The sequence below is a fragment of the Podarcis vaucheri genome (assembly GCF_965113315.1).
Source record: "Podarcis vaucheri genome assembly, chromosome: 13".
NCBI lineage: Eukaryota > Metazoa > Chordata > Lepidosauria > Squamata > Lacertidae > Podarcis > Podarcis vaucheri.
In genome coordinates, this window is record NC_138751.1 from 27,609,043 (window position 1) to 27,634,938 (window position 25,896).

The following is a 25,896-nucleotide window of genomic DNA, read 5'->3' on the forward strand; positions in this document are numbered from 1 at the left end:
TTTCAAAACCTTGTACTTACCAATAAAATCTGACAACATATGAAAGAACATTTAGGTGCTATCTTTATTAGATTAATTACATTCCACATATTACATTCATTATAGTGGTCTTATTTTGTTTCTTCGTTTTATTCATACTTTGACTGGATGTCTCATCTTTCAGAGAGGGCTTGTTTTCTTGAGAAGCTGTGTATTCCAGTGAGATTGTTTTCCTTTGCAAAACTTCCCTTGTATATCACATATTTATGATAGATTTAATTGGGGGTGGAAGAGCATGCATGTTGTCTGTAGGTTCAATCTCTGACAGTTCCAGGAAGGGTTGGGAGAGATCCTGGTCTGAAATCTTGGACAGCCAGTGTCAGTCAACACTGAGCAAAAATGGACCAATGATTTGACACAGAATTAGGCAGCTCCCTATGTGCTCTTCTCCAATAGAAATCAATGGGACAAGTTAACTGCAACTTCAGTGGGACTGAAGTAACTGAATCTGAATCTTGCCTTATACTTATCACTCTTAGTACTACACCATGTAGAAAGCTGTGTAATATACAGAATAATTAAAAGCACCTCATAAACAAAAAATAGGAGGGAGAGAGTTCCTTTGGACCATAGTCATTCTATTTAATCCATATACCACATTATCCAGTGAGTGTTATATCTACAATGATATGCAATATGAACTTGTTTCGTTGCCAGTATTATACATGTTATTTTTTATCATAATCATTGTTATACTTTTCATTATTAGTACTGTACCATCTAGACCAGGCATGATGAACCTGTGGCCCTCCAGATGTTGTTGGACTCCAACAACATCTCTGATCAGCCTCAGCTTGCATGACAAATGTTCAGATATGCTGGAAGTTGCGGTCCAAACAACATCTGGAGGGTCAAAGTTGAAGCAGAGAATCACCTATGTATAAACAGACAATGCTTGAAACACACATTCAAAAAGGAAAGGAATTCTTCCTGAGCATATTTTTTATATTTAATGCAGATATTATAGTTTTGCACCCAAACAATACCCAAAAGTGATTTTAAGTTCTCCAAGCAAACAAAATCTCATGAGGCGAGCCAGCTCTTTGAGGCTCTTCCCAAGTTAGAAGGCCTATAACATTTGATTAAGGCCTTTGAGGAGAACCCATAATATCCTTGATCTCACCCAGAATCTTTTGGTGATTATTTGCTACATTCATCTTCGCTGCAGTGAGTAGCTTTTCAATTTCTTCATCCGAGTATTTCAACTTGAAGGTTTTAAACGTTGAAGCGTATTCTTCAATTTTACCTGAAAAACAGGCACATTGGAGGGTGACTATAAAGTAACCCATTACTGATGAGTTTTAAAATATTGCATTTATTGGAAAGAAAATTAATACAAAACAAGATAAAAGTAATATCTAGGATGTATGGAACCTTACTAGAATGGGAGGTGAAAGACAAACAAGTAAAGAAAGTGATGGTGAATTGGGCAATAGATATAGGTAAACCTATTCAATTAGCAGCATGGGAAAAATTATGGAAATAGAACTGGAGATTCACGGCATGTGAGGCAATAAAAGAAAATTATTTAATGTTCTACAGATGGTATATGACACCTTACAAACTATCTAAAATGTATAGAACAAATGAATGGGGGTGCAAACAAGCAGAGGGCACACTGCTGCATATGTGGTGCACTTGTGATACAGTTAGAAGTTTTGGGGATATGGTTTATGAAGAGCTGAAGAAAATATTCAAACAAACCTTTAAAAAAACAGAAGCCTTTCTATTGGGAATATTAGAGTCAGATATTGAAAGGGAAAATAAGAGAATATTTCTTTGTGTGATAGCTGCAGCAAGAATTCTAATTGCCAAAAATTGGAAAAATGAGACAATCCCAATAAAAAAAAGAGTGGCAAGATAAATTATTTGAGTATTTAGAACTGGCTAAATTGACAGAGGCAATTAGAGATCAATCCAAACAAAAATTTCAGAAAGAATAGGGAAAATATAGTGAGTATCTGAAAAATGAGTGCCCTCAAATTAGGTAATACCTGGACTTGTATTGACTAATTTCCGCAAAACAAATTATGGTGTAAGAATGTAAGATAAAGAGAAAAATAGAGAAGAGGAATTGTGAAAGAAACAGTTGACTAACTATACAACCAGACCTGTGCTGAGGATGAAGGAAGTCTAATAGAAATTAATAAGGAGTGAATTAGTGATGTATCTTTAACATCTGCTTTGCATTTGTAGTTGTAGTATCTTTTTGTTAGTTTGTTTTGTGAGTGTTGTCTGTGTTGGTGCCAGTATAATAAATCAATAAAATAAATAAGGCAAAAAAGGAGAATATTGCTTGTAAATTTACTTCCCCCTTGCACTTTTCTACAGAAAGAGGATCACAGCTAAACATTGAATTGCTCATTGAGCACACTGTAAGAGTTGCATTATGCAGGATTAGCTGCATTCCCTTGATCTCTAGCTTTTAAAACTCTGAGTTTGGTTGCACAGATGCATCTAATATTTATACACAGGCATATAAAGACATGCACTAGAGCATATAATGTCTCATGTAGTACAATACCTCCTGTTTCACATACTATCATCGGTGATGTTGATTTCAAATTATTGATATCATATTGATAATATATTACCCAGAGGGCAAGAGTAGATCTAATATGCTTAAGTTACAGAAGGGGAGGTTTCATCTGAGCATTAGGAGAATCACATAACAAAAACTACAATAGAGATACCCAAAATTTCAAAGGTAGGGGGGTCCATTGCTAGGCATTTGAAAAACATGGGGTCTGCAGTTCTTAGCTAATTGGGGAAATTTTGGGGACATCTTTGTCAAAGATTTTTGAAAAAAGGTTAGAGAGCTACTTGTTTGGGATGTTCAAGCTCTAAATTTCCTAAACTCAGCAGGACAGGGTGGTTTACAAGGCCTGCTTTTACTCCATGAGTCTATGATAATTATATTTTTGTAGTATAGCTGAAAGAGGAAATGTTCTATTGTCCTTTTTAGAAAAAATGAATGGACAGTCTATGGATATAATAGACTGAATAGAACAATGTGCAATCGGGTGGCTTGTGAATAGGGGCTTTGAGGTCTGTCCCTATTTTCAGTTGTGAAATGTTGGAATGTATGTGGCAGGGATGTTTAATGAGGCCCCAGTAGGATGTATCTGATATGAAGAAAGGAACCTTAAGGAAGGCAATGTTCACCAGTCAGGAAAAGGGGAAATGTCTCAGAAAGAAAGGAAATATGGAAGATGAGTTTAAACATGAAGGTGAATGTGCTACCAGAGCAATTTAATGTTGGGATGAAATGACCCACTCAGTTCTTACTTCTCAATCATTTTAATCTCTGATCATTAAAAACAAAAACAAAAACTCAAAATAAGCCCCATTCTCAAGTTACCTGGGCAGTTGACTCTGTTGAATAGTGGGAAATGCATGATAGTTAGGCCCTCTCCTTTGAAGATATAGCAATCCAACGGGTTGTCTTTCTCTTGCTGATCTTTCTCATCTATCTTGGGAAATTTGATTCCATTGACTTTGCAGTACTTTGCAGCTTTTGTGATGGTCTGTGCCAAAAGGAAGAAAAAACTATTTAATGCATTGACAAATCCACTTGGAAAAATAGCTGCCATTTTGCTTCCTGTGTTGCCTTTAGGGGCTCACAGGAACATAGGAAGCTGGCTTTTATCAAGTCAGATCAACAGCGCATCTAGCTCAGTATTGTCTTCACCTCTTAGCAATATCTAGGATTTAAGGCATGGAATCTTTCTCAGCTCTACCAGAAGATGCAAGGGGTTGTCCCTGGGGCCTTTTGCATGAAAAATGGTGTTCTGCCACTAAGCTTCTATATGCCTCTTCCCTAAACATCTTTTCTTCTAACATTGCCTCAGCAGCTTGAGAAGTGATGTAACATTGCTCCCTCCTCCAATGCTCTGTTAACATCAGATTCTCAGTGTTGCATGCATTGATACTTGCCAGCACAGGAGCATAATGGCTGCAACAGGTGAAGGGGGGGTGTAGAATTGCACCAGAAACTGGTATTGGGTTGAATTAGGCCACAAGTTTATTGATTACAGAAAAGAGTAGGTTTGGCTAAGGTATTGGGCATGTATCCTGCATCAGGCAGCCTGTCTGCTACCTGAAGGAAACCTGATGGGGTCAAACTTGTGCTGGGGAGTGACCCACAACATGGATTGGATGCTATGACCCCACACAGGCTGCCATTTATAGTGGTGCATTGGCCCATTGGTCCCCCAGTGGTCTCCCAGAGAGTCAGCCCTCCTATACCCCTCTAACGGGGTACCCCTGTGACTAAGGATCCAGCCCAATGCTTTATTTGCCACTTGATCTGTCAGCTATGAGGGCGGCCAACACCTGTCTGCCCCCTTAAATAGGCTGGGGGCAGGCTGCTTGCAGCCCCTAAGCTCCTGCCTTTGGTTGGCTATGAGAGCACTGCCCACCTTTACCTGAGTGCCCGACGTAGCTGGAGGTGGGCAGTGCCAGCCATCACCTCCTCCAACCACTAGAATATGGCAGTCTCCTGGACCCACCATGGCCATGCTGCAACAGCTGCCCACCCAGAGTCCCAGGTGAGCGGATATTCCCAAGCAGTGTCATCTACGGAAAACTGGGATAATGCTTGAGAAGAGGTTGTATCATAGTTATTTAATAGAGAGAGGGGGGTTTCTGACAGCAATCGATTGGTCAGGAAATGAGTCAAAGAGTTGTATCCAACTAAGTTAAACTCAGAGTAGCCTCACTGAATTTAATGGTCCGAAGTTAGTCACATCCATTACAAGGTTTCACTTCATCATCTGAATTCCTGTTGCCATGAAAAATTAGAAAGGGAGACAAGACGTATTTTAGCCTTGTATGCCTATCTGTCTGCCCCTTTCATAAAATGAATTACCTCAAAAGGGTCCCCAGAACTGAAGTCAAAAGACAGGATCAGCTTCACATTTCTCTCAGGGTAGAGAATAAGCGGGTAAGCAGTATTTATTGCCAGGCCAGCATCAATCAGGGACACGACATCTTTCCCTTTTAGCGCTGGGACTTTAACATCGGCTAAGAACATAACATCACACAAAACTTCAGTGTAAATGTTTGAACCAACACAAACCTATTGGTGATTGATTATTAATAAAGCTCTGGAGAAAGATCAGTTGGGATACAAATATGAGTAAAATAGCCCCAAGGCAACTCTGTTCCAGTGTGTTCCAAGGTGAAGCATACTGTTCCTGAGGATTTCCATTTTTTCCCCTTCTTAATTTGAAATATATCTAAAGCTGCCACATGCACCTCCAAGTTCTCCATTAATGGAAAACTCCAGTGGAGAAGAGGAGGTTTGGCTCTATGACTTATTAGCTGAATCTACCAATTCAAGAATTACTTTACCAGGTCTCCCCTTTTTTACTTTAAATGAAAGGTTTTATTTGGAAAGGAGTTGGAAGTAGTATTTTACTTTTAACTGCTGTTTGCTAGCTGACTCTCTTAGGAGCAGGAATGCATAACATAGGAAGCTGTCTCACAATGAGCCCCTCTAATAGGTGTGACCCATCCCCTTCCGCAGAGTGAGATAACTTGTCTTTGGGGGAGGGGACACGGCCATCACTACTTGATTCTTTCCATGATAAGTCAACCAATAGTTGACCATCCCTAGTCCAAATCCTTGCCCCATCCCTAAACTTATCCCTATTTGACAGTATCCCCATGGCATGATGATGTGGCAGACACAGTCCAAAACATGCAGTACAGTGGTACCTCGGCTTTCAAGTGTCTCAGAAGTCAAACATTTTGGCTTCCGAACACCAAAAACCCGGAAGTAAATGCTACAGTTTTTGAACGCTTTTCAGAAGCCGAACGTGCCACACGGCTTCCATATTGAGTTTTCCATATTGAGTAATTGCTTCCGGAAATGCATGCTTCAGTTTTCGAATGTTTTGGAAGTCAAACGGTCTTCTGGAATGGATTACATTTGAAAACTGAGGTTCTGCTGTAAAATATAAAAACTTACAATTATAAGTAAACTATCATGAATGTGATTGCAATACAATCTTACGGTCATTGTGAAAGAAGTTATCAGTGCTTCCCCAAGTCCACTTCAGAATACAGACATTGGTTTTGTGGATGAGCATGATCCAGTCTAAATTAAATGAGATTCAGAGCTAAGAAGGCCACATAAATAAATAACAATACAATAGCATTTGATAAGGCTTCCTGGAAACCAAACAAAAGAAGAACAAACTATATAAACAAATACAACTGAACAGTAGTTCACACTGAAGCAAATAGTCCACAAAAGATTGGATAAACCATACACCTTTCAATTATTTTGGGAAATAATATTTGAAGCCTCAGATTAGGTGATACAACCTGATTCGAGGCTAGCTTTATTAAATCTGTCTCTAGATGACAATAAGAATTTATTCATTAAGGACCTATTAATCATTGTTTGCAGCTAGAAATATAATTACACAACATTGGGAAGCAGCAAATAATTTAATTCCAGAGGCATGGTGGGACAGAATAAAGAACATATCCCTTATGGAGAAACTAACAAAGCACCTTAGAGTGTTCAGGAACACAAATACGAAATGTGATTTTGAAACTGTATGGTACTTATTATTGAATTCAGTGGAAAGAGCAATGCTGACCTCTCACCACCTATGGGTCACATTGGGACAATCTGCTTAAACAGAGAGTACATTCAATTCTAAGCTACTTACAAACTTCATGTTTAACTATATAATTTACATTATATATCCATGGAATGTTTCTTGGGGGGGTGGAAGTTTATGAGGATTTCTTGTTCAGTTTCTAAAAATACATATAACAAGTGGGTTTTTAAAAATACACCATTCAAAGAGACATACAAAGCTCATTACTATTTCACCTCTCAAACTACCCAGGACAAGGCATTACAAGGGAAGGGTGCTACTACCAAGAAGGTCCGCTTCCATGTTGACATGAGGTTTTATGCAACACATTTCCTGTTTCAACACAATGGTAATGAAATAGAACAGGCATAGGCACACTCAGCCCTCCAGATGTTTTTGGACTACAATTCCCATCATCCCTGGCCACTGGTCCTGCTAGCTAGGGATCATGGGAGTTGTAGGCCAAAAACAGCTGGAGGGTCGAGTTTGCCTATGCCTGAAATAGAACAATTGTCATGAACACATCTGAACACATCTGCTAGGAAGCAGTCAGACAGCTGAGAGTAGTCGGCTGTCTCCACAGTCACTTACAGACTCATTGTCAAAACTGTGTTTATGGAAGATAATCTTACTTGGCTACGAGTGATCGCCAAAAAAGAAGAACTCCCCCTCCCCCTAACACAGAATGATAAGACATTAGCAGAGAGCGGGGTGGAGAGAAGCCAACTCACTCAAGAAGCACAGGCAGGCTTGGAAAGCAGGAGGGGGAGCTTTTCTTCACTGGAAGAGGAGGCAATTAATCCCCTGAGCCCAAGGAGTAGACGTATAGGAAAGGTATTAGATGGGAAACAAACCCAGAAACGTAAGGGTCATAGGTTCAGGATATTCTGCAGAACCAGGTAGCACTCCTCAGAAGGGTCAACTGAATCGTAAGGTACAGAAGCTCCGACAGAGCGTCCGAGACTGATTGTTTGTTTTGCAATAAATCTTCAAGCTAATTACGACTTGTGTGCTTTGTTATAGCGTGTTCTCACTAAAGGAGAGCACGTGTTGCGGATGGGTCAGACAAAGCATCCTGTAGTAATTAGGTGGATTGGTTTAAGGGGCCTACTTTTGGCTGGAGTTGGTGTTGCTGGGGCAAATTTGATGTTGCAATTTTGGAGGAGGGGTCAGATGTTATTTAAGGAAGGTCCACAGCAGAGTACTTTCTCTTTCGCTGTGGACATCGGATCTCCCGCCCGCCCTCCCTTGTTGGGCTTGCGCTTTGACCTTGCTTTGCCTGTCATGGGGTCGTTCGCCTTGGTGCGGGGGCCCAGTAGGAATTTACCATTTGGCTGATTAGTGTGTGCCTCTTGGGTTTTGCCTACTGCTTAGCAATACGTCACAACTTGTAAGGTTGGCGGTTAGGCATTGGTTTAAATTGGTTGGTGGAGGGGTATGGATTGGCTGTGCCTGCCCCTCCAGTGCTGCTGCTGCTTGGGAATTCCGTTAAAGGAATTCAGGGGCTTACCATTCATTCGTCCAAACCCCTGGAATCGGGCTGGGCCGTGTAAGTCCCTAGGAGCATGTGGGGAGAAGCTGAGGGTCTGTGTCGCAGCTCCGCCTATCCCTGAACTTGTTCCTCCACACTGGCTTCCGCTGGAATCCGGGAGTCAGTGCTGTCCCCAAGGCGGGAGGGACAGATAGTCGTAACCAATGCCTAAGCAACCACTCACAATTTGTATGAAAATAAAGTTGTGGCCAAAATTATGCCAAAAACCTTAAACAAAAATTATGTGTGATGTGTGAGTTATTGGGGTCAAGGGTGTTTTGGGGACCTCAGCACGCAACAAGACAGCAGCCAACAACCACTCCACTTGCTTCCAGCTGAAATGGAACTGCATGGGGAAGAAGCTCTCCTGGATAGATTCAGGCACTTCCATAGGGATGTTTCAGAGTACAGATGGCCATTGCTACTAACTGATAGCGTTCCTGATTTGTTAAGAGCTTAGTAGCCTTTGCAGTGCTCATCAGTACCAAGCCCATGCTGATATTTTTAATTCTACTTAGAGGTGCAAAGTTGAGAGACAGTTTTTTCCCCAAAGGCACATAACAGAACCTTGCTAGCTCCAGAAGGTACTTTCTGCTCACATATGCACAGATGTGTGCTTTGTTCTAGAGAAGGGATGGGGAAATGCAGATATCATTGGACTGTGTCTCCCATTATTTCTGATAACTGGCAGTACAGCTGATGAGATGCAGGATCTAACAACATTTGGGGGGGTCACACATTCCGCATCCCTCTGCCAAGGAAAAATGAAGAGGAAAAATGAAATTGAAGCAAAACATGTTGAAGAGTTTTGCACTTGCCCAATGTAAGCATGAAACAGAATCTCTTGTACTGCTTGTACTGGTGCTTGTGGAACACTGCTAGCAGCTGTTTTCTTTCTGTTCATAGTTCTTTGGGTTCAACTCAATGAGTCTAAAATGGGACTTTATTCAGGCATTAAAGATCCAAATCTAACTCTATGTCTATCCTCTAAATGGCACTGGCTACAGAGAATAGAAAGGCAATGCAAATAAAAAAGCAATTACTTACTTTTAATGGCTTGAAAAGGGCTGATAGATATCACTTTTATAACTCCTGTTTTCGGAAGAAAAACAACCATTTGAGAACTACAGTGGTACCTCAGGTTACATGCGCTTCAGGTTACAGACTCCGCTAACCCAGAAATAGTACCTTGGGTTAAGAACTTTGCTTCAGGATGAGAACAGAAATCGTGCAGGGGCAGTGGGAGGCTCCATTAGCCAAAGTGGTGATTCAGGTTAAGAATAGTTTCAGGTTAAGAACAGACCTCCACAATGAATTAAGTTCTTAACCCGAGGTACCACTGTATAGACCATCTCAACAAGCAGCTTGAAGATACCGCAGGGAGATAAGACGTATCTTAAGCTTCTTAAATTCCCATGGACACATTTTTTGGGGGTGGGGGTGTTAGAAGAAAAGCAATATGGCTGTTAATTTCACCAATATATGCACTTTTCTGTGAATTTGACATGTTCAACTTTAATTGCAAAGTGAACTGAATTCCTCCTCCATCCCTACTCAAAAGTAAGTTCCATTTCATTGAAAGGGGCTCACTCTCTAAAAAGTTGAACAATGTCCCATCCCTGCAACATTTGCTAGTTGGCTTAAAAATAAGCTGATCCATGTCCCTCTAAATAGGAAACTGTGTGGTTTATTGGAGAAAATCCAAATTACACCCGCTTAACACCCCCAGCCCCAACTAGCTCCAAAATTGTGGTTGTCAAACAAGCATTGTAAAAGCTTACAAACATCCACCATCCTTGATTGCCAGTGATAAGTTTGTGTGACAGGAGAGGTCATCACATGGCTGGCAGAATGACACATTTCTGAGCCTTTGAATTGGCTCAGGGTTTCTCTGGGATTTTTAAAAAAACGAAACACTTTTCATGTGGAGTAGGAAGTTCACTTCTAAGCATAAGCAACAGGTATGGATATTGTCGTCTATTCTCAACCCTAAAAGACTGATCCTGGGTTCCAGCCATTCTCTTTTATGAGGCCTTTCCACTCCCCTTGTATTCCATTTCTCTTTTCAGACTGTTACTGTACATTCTGCAGCTACTGAACATGCTCAGTATTCATCAGGACTTTGGGGGGAGGGATCCCAATTAGTAGTTTTGTTAAAAATTAACAAAGTGTGTGTGTGTGTGCGTGTGTGTGCGCGCACACGCGCACAAACACACACACACACACACACACAAATATGCATGCTTGTATACATGTGTATTTGTTGCAAACTCCATACTGGTATCTCTCTCTCTCTTTTAAGTGGCTGTTGTTTGGGTGCAATAGTGTTAGCACTTGTAACCTGAGTTTGCTCTTAGGATAATTCTTATACAAATAATAAAGTGAGCACCAGCATTTATTATATTACCAAAACCCGATTCCCTAAACTTTGTAGTGAACCACTGTTAGAAGGCAATATATGAGCACTATGGTACTTGCCTCCAAAATCTTCATGCAAAGCTTCCCACAGTTTCAAACAGGCTTCCTCTTTTGCCTTTTCATCTGCTGTCGTCCAGGACTGACGCATCTCTTTGAGTGCCTTATAGCTTTTGCTAGTACTATGGACTTCACAGAAAATAGAGAGGCATGGTGAATAAAGGCAGGATTAAAAACTAAGCAACAAAGCGGAAAGAATGGGTTATTTACTCCGAATGGACAGCTACCTGTATTAAAATCTGCAATAACATATATATATAGACACACACACATATATATGGAAGATTCTATGATATAAGGAAGGACTGTAGAAGAATGGATGATCAAAACTTGGGAAATATATAAATAAGAGAAGGAAGACAGCCTCACAATTGCTTTGTAGAAAAGTAGAGCATGCTCATAACATAATGGTGCAACTGAGTACAGGAAACCGCAAGTTTAAATATACTTTTAGGGATGTTGTAAGTCACTTAAGTAATGGTATATATTCTGTTTGGAAAGCAGCATTGTTGCTTTTCTTGCAATCTGTTTTTATTTAAGGTATACTCAGTTATAACATTAACATTTCTCTTCCCCACACTTTTTGTTGTAATTATATTTTGGCAAACTTGAATTTTGATGGATAATAATAATAATAATGATGATGAAAATTAAAAAGTTAATGGGCATATCTAACAGATTCATTAATTCCAGAGAGCCTACTCTGAACTAGTGCCCATCAATTTATTCACAAAGCACCATACTGCTTTCAAAAGGAAGAAAATGTGTTGCTTAGAAATCACTTACCTTTCAGGAGGTTCTCCAAAAGGTCAAAAAATCCAGTTGCTGCTGCTGCTGAAGCATCTAATATAGACAGTTGCAACTCCAAAATATACTCATAAGCCTTGCAAAGAAAACTAAGTGCCTGGTACTCTTGAGAATGAAACACAACAGGAAAGTTGGTTACAAAGGCCAGCCTGCTCTCTATTTATTCCAAATGAGCTTTTTACAGTGCTCATTTCATTCAGATGTCCAGCAACTGCTATCCCTCCACCTCATAAACACAACAGAACTTTGTGGGGAATGGATGACCTCCTTTTCATTCTTTGCCTTTAACATTTCCTAAGATCTGCATAGGTCAATAAGATCCAGGACCAGCCCAATATATATTTCTCCCTTGGATAGAACAACATATGACATGCAAAGCTGACAAAGTCAGTTTGGCACCTGAGGAACAAAAATCTCTCAAGCACCCCTTCTTGGGAGTAAGCCTATAATAAGCATAAATAACTAACAATTTTCTGGGGGTTTTTTTTCATTACACCCAAAATCGCTCTGCTTAAAAGGGAGGACCACTCCTGAGGAGATCTCAAAGACAGATATACTTTCCTGAACCCAAACTGCTGAGGCAGTTGCAAGCCACTACTCTAACCTGTGCTTAGCCTAAAGTTTCACAAAGATCTGCTTATACTGCTTGGTAACAGGGACTTTCTGGTGTGTATGGAAGAGAGAAGTGCAAGTTGTTCATAATCCATGGGAAGCTTCCAAATTGTCTGAAGGCACAAGTCCATAGAACACCAGAAATCCCAGTAGAAGGTAATTGTAGGAATGAGTGTGGGTGAATAGGTATCTGTACAGGGATGTGAAAGAATGGGAGGAAAAGAAAGGAGATGGGTTAGAGAGAAACAAAAAGGTGCCCATTGTTGTCTCTCTGTGTTTCCTGGTTTGTTGCTCTCCCTCTGTGTGGTGAAGGGGTGACAGAGGGAGAAAGTGTGTCACCACCACCACCCATTTTACCCAAAGAGAATGTCATTCTTTGGCCCTCAAAATATGGTCCACCCCTGGTTTATGGCAATGACTTTCCTCATAAAGATGAGGAAAGAAAATTGATGGAAGGAAACGTGAGTTACCTGGATTCAATTCACGGGCTTTAAAATAAGCTTCTTTGTCCTTTTTTAGCAAATCCAGTAAAGCACCTTGAAAGACAAATTCCTACGTTAACACACAAGTAAGGCTTGTATCATTGTTTCATTTAATATATTATTAAAATTCTACCCTCCTCCCAAAGGAGACCAGAGTAGCTTTACTACAAGACATCAGGGACTGGGCTGAGGAGCAGGAATGGTGGAGACTGCCTCCCCATCCTGACCCTTCCAGGGAGGAGGAAGACAGTATAGATTTACAAAAGGGGTTTGAGCTCAGAGGCAGATGAGGGGGAAAGCTGGGAAATCATGGGACAGCTGGAACAACACCCAGCTGGCACATTGTCATTAGAAAGCATTCCAGACCCTCCATCTCCCAGAACCCAGCGAGCCTCAAAAGTGGGTGCTTGGGAGGCATCTAGTGAAATAGATCTGCTAGTACGAGGACTTTTGGCTGTGCAAAGGAATTTCTGTCAACTCTTCTATCCCTGCATACTCCCTATGCCCCAATATATCTGTTCTGGTCAGTCCCCCAGCCCTCCAGAGTGCATTTGGAGAGGGAGCAGGGGAGAAAGCAGAAATCCTTGTGCTAGTGGATCTATTTAGTTACATACCACCCTATGTTTATGTGTGCTGTTCAAGGAGAACAAATAGATTTTTGTGATTTCATGGCTAAGGTCTGAGTTTAGTACCTGGCAAATGCTGTTTCATCGTCAATGCATCTTTTAATTGCCTGACATGGGTTTTATTATAATTAATTAATTATCAATACCACCCTTCATCCAAGGATCATAGGGGTGGCTTACAATATTAAAAGGGTTTAAGCCTTCAGGGAAGCAATTTTTTGTCATGTGTTTTAAAGATTTTTGGACCATGAAGACTTTCCACAGCATGAATGCAACTTAAGAAGTGTTTTAAAGAATCATAGCACTATTGTTGTCTGTTTCTGTCTATAGCTCCTGAACAAGGAGCTCTTAACTCAGAAATGTGTTGAGTCACAATGAAGAATTTTGCTTCATTGAGCAACAGAGGCAAAAATGTAGCAACTTACCAAGGATTTCTTTCTTAATTTCTCGCTCGCTTGCAAGAGCACTTCCCCATAAACCTGAAAATCAGGAAGAGATGGCTTTTTAACAGTCTTTGGCAGTCCTTCCCCCCCAAAAAAAATGTTTAGGGGTACTCCAATTTTCCTACTCATATTGAAATACTGCCCCTCAATGGGGCCAAACTTAGATTCGCAAAATTTTTAGGCATATTTTTAGGCAAATTTTAGGCAAATTTTTAGGCATATGCGTACCCCAGCTTCCCCCCAGAAAAAAAAGCACTGGTCTTTGGTGTACTATAAATGTCCAAACCTGATGTTTAATGCTCATATAGCATTTAACTAGCCATGTTTGAAATGGCTCCATCCTTTGAACGATTATAAAGATAACAATGCACACATCATAGTCTCCTTTTCCCATCTTGTCTGCTCCAGGACATGTTGCTGCATGAACTCCTCTTATGTACCCCATAAACCTAGCATGTTTCAACACTACAGTGTTGTAAATATGCATGTTAAGGTTACAGTTCTAAACACAGTCCCTAGCAAGTTCCAGATGAACTCACTTCTGAGTAAGCATGGATAGAATTCCACTGCTAAACCTCTCAACTGATCACACACCCACTCTATTCTTTGATCTTGCAAAAAGAGAGGAAGGGCCATGGCACATGTTTTGCATGCAGACTATCCCAATTTCAATCCTTGCTGTCTCCAAGTAAAGCTGAGGGTGGAAAGACTCCTGTCTGAAATGTTGGCGAGCTGTAGCCAATCAGTATAAACCAGGGAAACCTCTGACCATCCAGATCATCACAGAAAGAACTCTCACTAGCCACGTCCAGCATAGGCAATGTTTGGGGATAATGGGAGTTGTAAGCCTGTGATGTCTGGGGCCCAGATTGCTAGAAGAGATAGTACTGAGCTGAAACAGCATGAAGCCAAATGGACTTGATGTGAAGTTGCTTCTTGTGCATCTTTAGAATGCCTTCAGAGCAGAGGAGGCTGGTCCATTAGCATGAATGGAGCACTGTCCATCAACCTCAAACTATACTCAACCTGCCCCCAGCTCCTTCTGTCTTGCCACCAATTGGGTGGTAGTCCTGACTGTCATTGGGTCTAGCTTCATTTACAGCTGGTGCCCCTGCCCTCCACCCCACCTGTTCCAGCCACCACTGGTTCAGAGGAGGTTATTCTACTTGGCATTCTGAGAACGACAGGCTTCAAATAAGCAAAACTAGGTTGGCAAACCTTGAAGGTAGGTAATATCTTTCTCCTTTTTCTTCTTGCTTAGTTCTCCATTTCTAAACAGACTCCCAAAGAGTTTGGTTTCGACATATCCTGCTGTACTGTGACCCCCACCTACGCCAGGAGCCCCTGCATCGTGTGGGGTAAATTCAAACCAGCTGCCTGGGAAGAAAGAAGATAAAAGAAAGTTAGAGAGAGAGAGATGAGAAGAAAATCCCAAAGTGCTAATGAGAACAGAATGCCCAGTAGACAAATGAATGGGAAACAAATCAACAAAGAAAGAGCTGCCAAGAAATTCCATCTAAAGCAGAATGCAAAGCAATTTGGAAGGCCCTGTGCAGGGGAAACACTTGGAGGGATTTTGAAGTGAAGTTGAAAGGAAGTCAGCAATAACCATGAAATTCTTTGGGCAAGCAGGGACGTGCTAATATCCAATTGCTCAGATGAACTTGCTAATCTCTGTTTCAGTATCAGGGTGGGTAGTTTTACCCACAGAAATACACAGCAATCAGAGTGTAACCCTTGGGGCTGCAAAGTCGTCCCTCTCCCATGATGATGCTGGGGATTTTGGTAACCATTCTCAGTTTCCCCAGGGACAGCTCTTCAATGTAACCTCACAGACAAGGTCATCATGATTGCTTTGCCCATGCTGGTATGTTGAAGAGCTGGCCTCTGGAAAATTTGAATTGGTTTTGCTGCTAGTCTTAGAATCATAGAATCATAGAATCATAGAATCATAGAATCATAGAATCATAGAGTTGGAAGAGACCACAAGGGCCATCGAGTCCAACCCCCTGCCAAGCAGGAAACACCATCAGAGCACTCCTGACATATGGTTGTCAAGCCTCTGCTTAAAGACCTCCAAAGTAGGAGACTCCACCACACTCCTTGGCAGCAAATTCCACTGTCGAACAGCTCTTACTGTCAGGAAGTTCTTCCTAATGTTTAGGTGGAATCTTCTTTCTTGTAGTTTGGATCCATTGCTCCGTGTCCGCTTCTCCGGAGCAGCAGAAAACAACCTTTCTCCCTCCTCTATGTGACATCCTTTTATATATTTGAACATGGCTATCATATCACCCCTTAACCTCCTCTTCTCCAGGCTAAACATGCCCAGCTCCCTTAGCCGTTCCTCATAAGGCATCGTTTCCAGGCCTTTGACCATTTTGGTTGCCCTCCTCTGGACACGTTCCAGTTTGTCAGTGTCCTTCTTGAATTGTGGTGCCCAGAACTGGACACAGTACTCCAAGTGTGGTCTGACCAGAGCAGAATACAGTGGCACTATTACTTCCCTTGATCTAGATGCTATACTCCTATTGATGCAGCCCAGAATTGCATTGGCTTTTTTAGCTGCCGCGTCACACTGTTGGCTCATGTCAAGTTTGTGGTCAACCAAACTTGATTGATTGATTGATTGATTGATTTACTTCTTTATTTTGGCAGGGAGGAAGATGGATCAGCTCATTTTAAAATCAAATCTGATGTGGTCCTGGGTAAGCTGGCAGAGTTTTGGCACTCACTGGTAGCCAGCTGGCTAACACTGTAGGGGGAGGCATGTGGAGAAAGGCCTTAGTGAATGATACCAATGGATGGGAGAAAATAATAAGAGAAAATGATATCGTCATGTTATTACCTACGTGGTGTCCTTCGTATCTGTGCTTGTCCACAGCTGCATAGATGGGATAAGGATTTTTCCCATTCTCACATGATCTCTTGTGTTCAGTCAAGTTGCGTTCATCAAGCTGAAAGGACATGGGTTTAGTTAATTGACTTTACTACTCTACCTGTTCCCCAGCTGTCAGGGTTTACTTGTGTGTAACATTCAGGGATGGGGGAGAAATTTGATTCAGTTTGCATTTGAAGACGAATTGATCAAATCTGCACTTTCTGAGTGCAAGTTGAGAACCAAACCACACACACACACAAAATTCACACTTGTCCGAATTTTGCAATGCACCTCTTCGATAACAAATGTTCACAAAAATACATATATTAGGTAGAAGTGTGCATAAAAATGAATATATATAAGTGAAAATATAATGCAGAATGCATGGTATTAGGATGCATTGCTTGCAAAAATGTATGCATTAGTCAAAACTGCATACAAACGTGTGTTTATTAGGAGAAATCTGCATTAAAATGCTGAATTTTTTTTATAAGGTTACTGGCCACTCTGAGTAGAGAGTGAATCCACATGGTTCTAGATTAAGAAGCTACAATGACACTGCTTGCCACATAGGGAAGTGGTCAGTGGTTCCTGACACCAACCCACACTTGACTCCCATTCCTTCTTCTCAGGGGTGCATCAGATCATGGTTGGCCAACTTGCAGGCAAAATCTCTTCTTCAAACCCTTCCTGTCTAGCTCCAGACAACACCTTACCACATAATAATCCAGAGATGAAAACAAAATTACCTACCTAATTTTAGTGCTTCTGAATATATGAATGGATTTATATGTTTCATATGGTATATAAGAGATAATGGTAGGGCCTTGAGGGGAAAAATACTATCCTGGTCACTTTTGGTAACTGCTAACTTTCTTTATATTCTTGTTCAGTTTATGTCTCATGTGGTTTCGGATTCAAGCTTTTAAAAAAATCTCCACCTACCTCCTTTAGCATTTTATACACAATAAAATAGGACCAGAAATCAGTCAAGGAGTAATGTTCATCTTTTGAGGCCTCCAATGCAGCTTCTGTTGCCTTCTTCAAATCCCATTTGCCATTTACAAGTGTTTCCTTCTGAAGTTTTTCCAAGGCCTCCACTTTTTCAGACCAGTCTTCATTTTTGTAGAGAGCTGACATGCACCTTTTCATGGAACAATATAAACATTATGATGAGTTTGTGGAGGGGATGTAGGCTGTATATCTGGGGGCCCCATCTAATTCCTGGATCCAGCATGGATTCAATTCCTGGACTAGGCAGGCTAGCTTCCTGGTGAGGTAATGATCCTCTAAGTATGAGCCATTAAGATAACAAAAAAGTGGCTCTGGGTCAGATAACAAATGGGTGGGGGCCCCTTCCTCAACCTGCCGGTACATAGAAAGATAAAGGCAGAGTTGAGACTTGAGTGATGTGTGCTAGAAGCTTGCCAGCTGGGAGAGATAGACCCATGCCTGATTTCTGTTGGAATAGAAGGCTGCAGCTATGGGAGAAGCAAGACCCTTTTGGGGATGTCAATGCTGTAAACCCCTCCATTGTGAGGGATGGTTATATATTTGTGTGTAAGTAAACCATATATTCTAAAGACACCACAGTTTTGACTGCACCTCATTCCAAAGGAAACACAAACCCTGAATAATAAGCTTCTGGAATCCCTGGGATTTTGTACCTCTCAGAGATTGGATTGACATGCAACAATATGTTTGAAACAATGTGAAGGAGCAATGGATTTCAGACACAATGCTATTTTGAAATATATATAAGGTAAAGGGACCCCTGACCATTAGGTCCAGTCGTGACCGACTCTGGGGCTGCAGTGCTCATCTCGCTTTATTGGCTGAGGGAGCCAGCGTACAGCTTCCGGGTCATGTGGCCAGCATGACTAAGCCACTTCTGGAGAACCAGAGCAGCGCACGGAAACACCGTTTACCTTCCCGCCGGAGCGGTACCTATTTATCTACTTGCACTTTGATGTGCTTTCAAACTGCCAGGTTGGCAGGAGCTGGGACTGAGCAACGGGAGCTCACCCCATCGCGGGGATGCGAACCACAGACCTTCTGATCGGCAAGTCCTAGGCTCTGTGGTTTAACCCACAGCGCCACCCACGTCTATCTATATCTATCTATCATCTATCTATCTATTTATCTATCTATATAACTGTCCATTACTCTAAGGTGCTACTGGGCATTTTTTTATTTTTTTCGTATATTTTGACTGTGTCAGACCAACACGACTACCTACTAATTTTGAAAATACTCGAAGAACTAGCAAATGAAGAATGTTCTCTGCAGGTCAGAAGCTTTAACAACTCTCTTCCTTTTTAGTTTTTTTAGCTTGGAGTTTACATGCAATCAGACACACACTTGAATGAACTTTCATGAGTGATAAAAGAAGTTACATTGCAATCAGCTGGGATTAAAAATTCCAAGTCTACAGTGTTCATTCATATGTGATAAAGAGTAAGTGTACAATATACTAATAGTTGAAGAGTCCCTAAGTTCCTTTGGTCCCACACAGTGAATAAAACCATATATCATGGCAACTGGCCATAGCTCCAGCCTCCATGTATCCAGCTCTACTGACATAAAGCCCATTCTGTTCAGTGTGCAGAAGTCAGACATCAGAGTCAATGCATGTGATCACACTCCTCTCCATTCACTGACAAGACATACAGTGGTACCTTGGTTTACAACCATAATCCGTTCTGGAGGTCCATTCATAAACCAAAACAGGTCGTAACCCAAGGTGCACTTTTGCCAATGGGGCCAAAAAAGTTGTTCGTAATCCAAAAAAAACAACCCAGCTCATAATCCAAAAAAGTTCACAAACTAGGACGCGCACTTCCGGGTTTGAATTGGTCGTAATCCAAAATGGTCGTAAACTAGGCTGTTCGCAAACCAAGGTACCACTGTATGCACCAGAGCATGAGAAAAGGTATTCTTTGGTGTAATAATTGCTTACCAATGTGACATCCTTATTATTTCTCTGTGTTGCAGGATGTTTCTGTAAAATGACTCTCTATATGCCAGGATAGTGAAAACTATTTTTTTCACTATGCCAACACCACCCACTCTTTCTTGTGGGGAAGTGTGTGTGCCCTTTATCTTGCACAAATGATTTGTGAAGACTATATATTTTGCATTTCCAAGATCCTTTGCCCATGAATAGAGCCTAAAATGAGACTGTGTTGTGGGGTAGCTGTCTTTTCTGTAATTTAACATGTGAATTACAACCTCTTGTCATTACCAACTGAGCCCGGTGAAAAATGTAGCTTTGTTAGGCATGTTGCTTTTGCCTTGCTACCATGGGCTGAGTTTGATCTTGTAAATGCTGATGGCACAGAGATTTTTATCAGTTGTGATAAGGTGTTGCTGCCAGAGATTGCAGCTTCTACCACATGCCACAGCTTGCTTTTCTCATTAACCATTTACATTCACTTACCAGGTTGAACCTGATACCCCAACCAAGTACATCATACAGTCCAGGAGATCATATTTCTTCAGCTCCGTCAATGTCCCATAAAGGGCAATCATGGCCCTCAGTCCTCCTCCTGACCCCAGGACAGCAATATTTGGGGTTTTGTCCTGGTGGAAGAAAAGGGAAGGGACTTAACAAATCTCTGTTTAATCAAGGAATGAAAAAATAAAGTGTGTGTTTTCAATACCCAAAGCATACTTGTTTTACACAGCCCGATGAAGCTTCTGTTTGATCATTATAATTAATTGTTATTACTAGTAATAAATGAAACCCTACCACATCATGTGGAATCCCAAGCTTGGCAAGGCATTTCTTCACCGTTTCTTTTCTAGAAGCAACAGCTGCTTGTTCACCCTGTGTGAGGGTTTGAATGATCCGGACTTCAGATTTTTCCTGCTGAGAAATGAAATGGGGGGGGAGGTTTCTCATGCTAGGAAAATGCAATGACGCCATCTTTTGACTATGAAAACCAAACCATCACTTGGGGAAATAGTTTCAGTGGCTCTAGTTTCTCAGGCCAGTATAACGGTCTCATCAGTGGATTAAGTCAAACCAAACGGCTAGTTCAGATACATCAGTTGGTCTTGTGTTAGTGAGCTGCCGTCTTGCACATTCCCTGCACTTCCTCCTTCCTTCCAATGGTCCAATTCAGAACTTTATACTTAATTGGACCATTGGACTATCTAGTTTCAGCATTCTCTCCACTGATGGCCAGTTGCAGACAGGAAAGTTTCCCAGCCCTACCTGGAGACCCTAGAGATTGAAGGTGGGAGCTACTGCATACAATACAGATGGTCAACCACTGAACTATGTCCCTTCCCCCAAGTGACAAGATAACCTCCCTGGAATTGAAATCTTAATCCATTGGACCAGATAGCATAGTTTTGTTTTTTTCTTTCATTATTAAAAGAGGGAGAGAGAATCTGGCTTCCCTCTCTTCAGCCTTCAAGCTTCTCAATACATCATTCTGCATTATATCTAAATGGACCCACCCTTTCTTAGATAATCTGAGATGCTTTGGTCCTAAATTCCCCTTGCCATGTTTGAGGCATAGCAAAGAAAAGTACAGAAGAACCCATTATTGCTTGTAGCTTAGCATGCATTAGAATTAGAGGACTGTTACTGAGTAGAACTTATTTTCGCTTGGAGCAGAAACCATCAGGCACTGTTGATTGTAAGGTAGATATCGCTTACCGTCCTAGATGGAAAGATGTTCATCTCCTCTTCTTTACTGATGCTCAAAATGAGGAAGCAATAGCAGGGGGTCCTGAATACAGTGAGAACAAAAGCACCTCTTGTTTCCTGTTGCTTATGCTTTTCTCCAGTTACTTTAGAGCAACAAACAGCTACTTGATGAAATAAGAGGAAACCATTCAGTCACTCATCTCCTGTTACTAAATAGCACTGGATGCCAAATGGGCAGGAAGGAACCTGCTGTTGGGTTATAAGTCGGGCTGGGCTGAATGTTCAGTCTAGCCCAATTTAAGAGATTTTAGGAGTGGGTGTGGGTGAAAACCCTTCTGAAGATCAGGAGGGAGGGCAATGTTCAGGTGGGTTGGCACTTTTGGGTGTGGAAATTTACTGGCTTTTTATGAGGTGGCAATGTTCACATTTATCTTTCCTTCTCCAGAGCAGATAGTGAGACAAATAGCACCTTTTCAAAGCCTATAGCAACAGAGCTGTCAAATTTCACATAAAACTGGCTTGTCCTTGCTTTTAATGTTTATGTACGGTAAATAGAAGTGACGAAAGAAGACTCCTCATCACTTCACAAAAACCCAGTAAAGAACACTCCCTCCCCCCACAAATATCATCTGAATCCCGCCTTCAAAGTTGTTCCCTTCAAGGGAGACTGAGGGCACTTCCCCATGGCATGTTATTGTGGATTCAAATTATTTATTAGTTAATTTCTCCCAGCATCCACACACAATCATCCTCATCAAAATACAATGCCATTTCCCCCTCTCCATTTAATCCAGATTTACTGTTGCTGTGAGTTTTTATTCATTCAGTTACTGGATTTTTCATTGAAACAATAAATGTAAATTAAATGCGGAAAAAATATGGGGTAGCATTTTGGCAATAGTATAATGTAGACACTTTACAAGCTTTCCATGCAAAAGCAGCATTGAATCCACAATAAACTGCTGTATGGAATTACCCTGAAACTCTAGAAAAGGAAGAGAGCTTCATCCTGGCAGTTATGGTAAGATCCCTTAAGCATTTCTTGGCTTTCAAATCTCACAACTACATGGCTTAATGCACTGTTCAAAAACTTCAGCTGGTGCAGAGATCCCAATTTGGCTTGGCAGGCTGTCTGAAGAACAGTCTAGGGTTCAAGGTACAGGCTTATATGATGGAGGAGTTTGGAGCAGAGAGTTTAATTTGTGGCAGCCTCACCCCAGAACCTCTCTACCACCAGGAGAATATCCCCAGACTTTGCTAAATATTAACTTGTTTCAGAGGATGTGCATGATTCCTTATTTCACCAATACAAATTCCAACATAAAACATTGGGAGGTGGAGCTGTAGAAACACTGATATTCTGAATCCTCTTCTTAAAAGGGGGGGGTACTACTTTACAGAGGTATGGAAGGTTGGGTCAGAACTAGAAAGGACTGCTAACTGTGAAGAGTGGAGACAAGAGAGAGAGCAAGTTGAAATGTAACTTACCCAGCCACAGAAAACTTCAACCACCCACAGAGGATTCTGTCAGTTGTGTCTCCTGGAGGGCTTAAACCCAAGGAAATTTAATAGAGGGCGGAGACACAGAAGTTGGCAAGAAAAAGTTAAGTCCCTGTCACAAGGGCAATCATGGGGTAAACTCCACCAAGGCAATTGATCACCACTCCTGTTGTGCACTAGTGTCAAGCATATATGCTGCTGTAATGCTATGAGCATATATTTTTGCTATGGGAAAGGCTTTACAGCAACCAGAGTTTTTTCAGCTATGCCAAAAAAATACCCACCCCACAATCAATTCAACCCTTCCTGGTGGATAAATACAAACTTTCCCTCAGAAAAAAATACAAAAGAAAGGTATATGTCTTGGGTTGCTACATTGCTTATTAACTTGGTACAATAGAATTGAGGAACCTTTTTAGCTCAAGGTCCACATTATCTCATGAACAACCTTCTGAGGTTCACGTATCAGTAGGCTTGAGGTAATGAATGTGCCCCTTAGCTTTGTACAATGGGCTTATTCAGCCTCACAAGAATTGGAGGTTTCCAAATGTAAGCTTAATGGTCATTGGATAATAGGGTGGATATTAACCAGATAAATGGCAGGGAGCAGAGGCAGCAGTAAAGTAGAACTGGCCCTTCCATTGATTATACAGCAGGAGGCTTCCTGCCACCTTAGGTGGCAGATGTTGAGGTGCAGGGGGCAGTGGGGAGGTAAGCTGATGAAGGATAGACCTGTGTGTGTCTTATGTCCTGCTTTGTGCATCCAAAACTAGCCTGCTGCCCTCAGTTGTGGTAGACCATTGTCAGGGGTGTCTTGCCCATAGAGGCAAGTGGCGCATTGCGCCAGGGCGCCAAGTTCTGAAATGCGCCAGGGAAGAGGCAGAGGCTGGATGCAGCACCTCCCAGCATCATCTCACTGCCTTCACCTGCCTCTGCCATGCCGCGCCAAAGCAGCGCCATGCCCAGTGCCTCTACCTGCCGTGGCCACTGCGGCACGGGCACCAGGGAAGAGGTGGAGGCTGGGCGCAGCAGTGCCTGCCGGCATCAGCTTGCTGCCCTCGCCTGCCTCGCTGACGCAGTGCTGTGCCTGGAGCCCCCGCCTCTTCCCCACCAGAGAAGCTGCCCTCCAACAGGTGCCCACCTCCTTCAGTTCCACAAAGCTGCCAGCAGCACTGTAAAAAGGTTGCCAAAGCCACTTCCAACCTCGGGAGGAGGTGGTGTTGCTGGCTTCCTGCTCCCAACACTCTCACAGAGGCTGGCTCCCAGCCTCGCGCGATCTGGGGAATCCTCTGCCACGTCATCCCCCTGCCCAGCCAATCAGTTGGTTCGGGGTGTGTGGCTTGCCACATTTAAGACAAGCGCGGCAGAGGAGCTCCCTCTTTGCCGCCGATCAGCTGAGGAATTTCGCAACGCGGTTGGCGCTTCTCGCTTCTGTCTTGTGTTTTTGTCTTAGGTATTTTGCGGTTGGTTCAGCTGAGTGGAACCTCGTGGAAGCCTTGGTCTATTCTACAGTCGTGTTGCTCGTCTGCATCTTTAAAACTATCGGCGATCAGCTGAGGGGTGCAAGGAGTGCAGTTAGTGTGTCGGCAAGGGAGCGGGAGAAGGGAAACCCACCCGTTGCCTCCTTAGGAGTTTGGCTATTGGGCTATTGCGTTAAACCACCTCCCCCTCTCCAAGATTTTCTCCCACACAGGGATCTTTCGCATACCCCCCAACCGTTTTCCCCGACTTTGGGGCAACTCTGGGAAACGGGGGGGGGGCAGAGGGATCTTTGCACCACGGTGCCTGATATACTTAAGACAGACCTGACCATTGTAATGGGCTGGCTAGATGCAGAGGAGTGGTGGGAGGCACTAGTTGGAGAACACCACAAGGGATTCTTCACCCCAAATGAAGAAGGTTCAGATTGGTGGTGGGACGATGATGTGGTCAGATGGAGAAGATTAAGCACACTGGGGAAAGGAGGTGTTGGCAGCTGAAGAGGTAACAGGATTTAGTGGGCAGGAAGAGTCTGTGGCAGAGAGCAGTCAAGAACCAAAGGCAGAAGAGGAGGATTGAGAGGAGGGGGGGACAAGAGGCAGCAGTGAATTAGGCTAATGAGGAAGCCAGGCTGTCTCCCCATCCTGTGATGGGCAGCTACCCTCCTCCCTGGTCTTCTAGAACATGAAGAGGTATGAAGAGGGCAGAGCAATGATAAGCAAATTGAAGGAACCTCAGACTGATTTGGAAGGAACCAGGGGACTTTCACTCCTCACAACTGCCTAATTCAGGAAAGATCTGCTGGGAAGAAGTGCTCTGCTCACTAGGCCTAGTCTCCTGAGCTGTTTTCTTTCTTTGAATAAAGGGAGTTAACTTCACTAATACCATTATTGCTGACCTGTTCCTGATACCCACCCAGTGAAGCATGCTATTCCATTGCTGTTGAAATAAGCTTCAACTGCCAACCCAGACAGCTTTTGTATGTGGATTGTGTGTCTGTCAATGCAGATTAATGTTAAGTTGCCATACTAAATAGATACCAAGGCTGGTGTGGCTTAAAATAAATGGCATAACTGAAAGCCTAAGGGTTAACAAAAAGTGGATCTGAATGAACGATTTAGCAAAAGTAGATGTCAGAGAGACAAACAGCTCTGTGTTTACAAAGATTTAACTGTTCTGTTGATGCATGATTTGTCACAGGACCATGCAAAAATGTATTTAGAAGGGTTTTGCCCCTGTGGTTCCTGGCAGGGCTACTCTCTGCGACACACACACCACTTTTAGGAGATGATTTGTTCAAACCAGGGGTAGCCAACCTAGTGCTCTCCACATGTTTTTGAATACAATTTAGCCCTCAGCCAGAATGGCCAATGATCAGGGACGATGGAGGGCACCTTATTGGCCACCCCTGGTCTATGCGGAAACACCTCTGAGATAGGCGCTTAGCAAAACACATTACATGAAGCCATGATATGCATATTTATCTCAGACTCTTGGATGCTACTCTTCAAAAGCTTTCCTAAGGTAACCTACACTAAATATGTGTGTGCTTGTGTTTCTCTCTGTGTGTAATACAATTTATCATAATAAAAGCAGATAATGAAAAGAACAATGGAGTTTAGAAGTAGTAGTTGGTAAAAACATCATAAAAAACAACAATCAGATATTAAAATCCACAATTTAAATACCCGATAAAATAATATAAACTACTATTCAGTGTTTAAAAGGAAACAAAGAGAACATCAGC

General features: G+C 42.1%; 1 protein-coding gene across 1 annotated transcript; it reads right to left on the reverse strand.

Moving 5' to 3' along the window:
- Positions 1-46: 46 nt before the first annotated feature.
- On the reverse strand, positions 47-21,451 carry LOC309517315 (cytosolic phospholipase A2 gamma-like). Its single transcript, XM_082196464.1, has 15 exons — positions 21,180-21,451; positions 20,262-20,381; positions 19,950-20,092; positions 17,456-17,654; positions 16,478-16,586; positions 14,851-15,009; positions 13,615-13,668; positions 12,552-12,617; positions 11,449-11,574; positions 10,654-10,791; positions 9,235-9,279; positions 6,059-6,142; positions 4,910-5,064; positions 3,401-3,566; positions 47-1,285 (listed from the first exon to the last, which is right to left on the reverse strand). Exons 1-15 carry the CDS (start codon positions 21,201-21,203, stop codon positions 1,122-1,124), a joined length of 1,752 nt encoding a protein of 583 aa, XP_082052590.1. The 5' UTR covers positions 21,204-21,451; the 3' UTR covers positions 47-1,121.
- Positions 21,452-25,896: the final 4,445 nt, after the last annotated feature.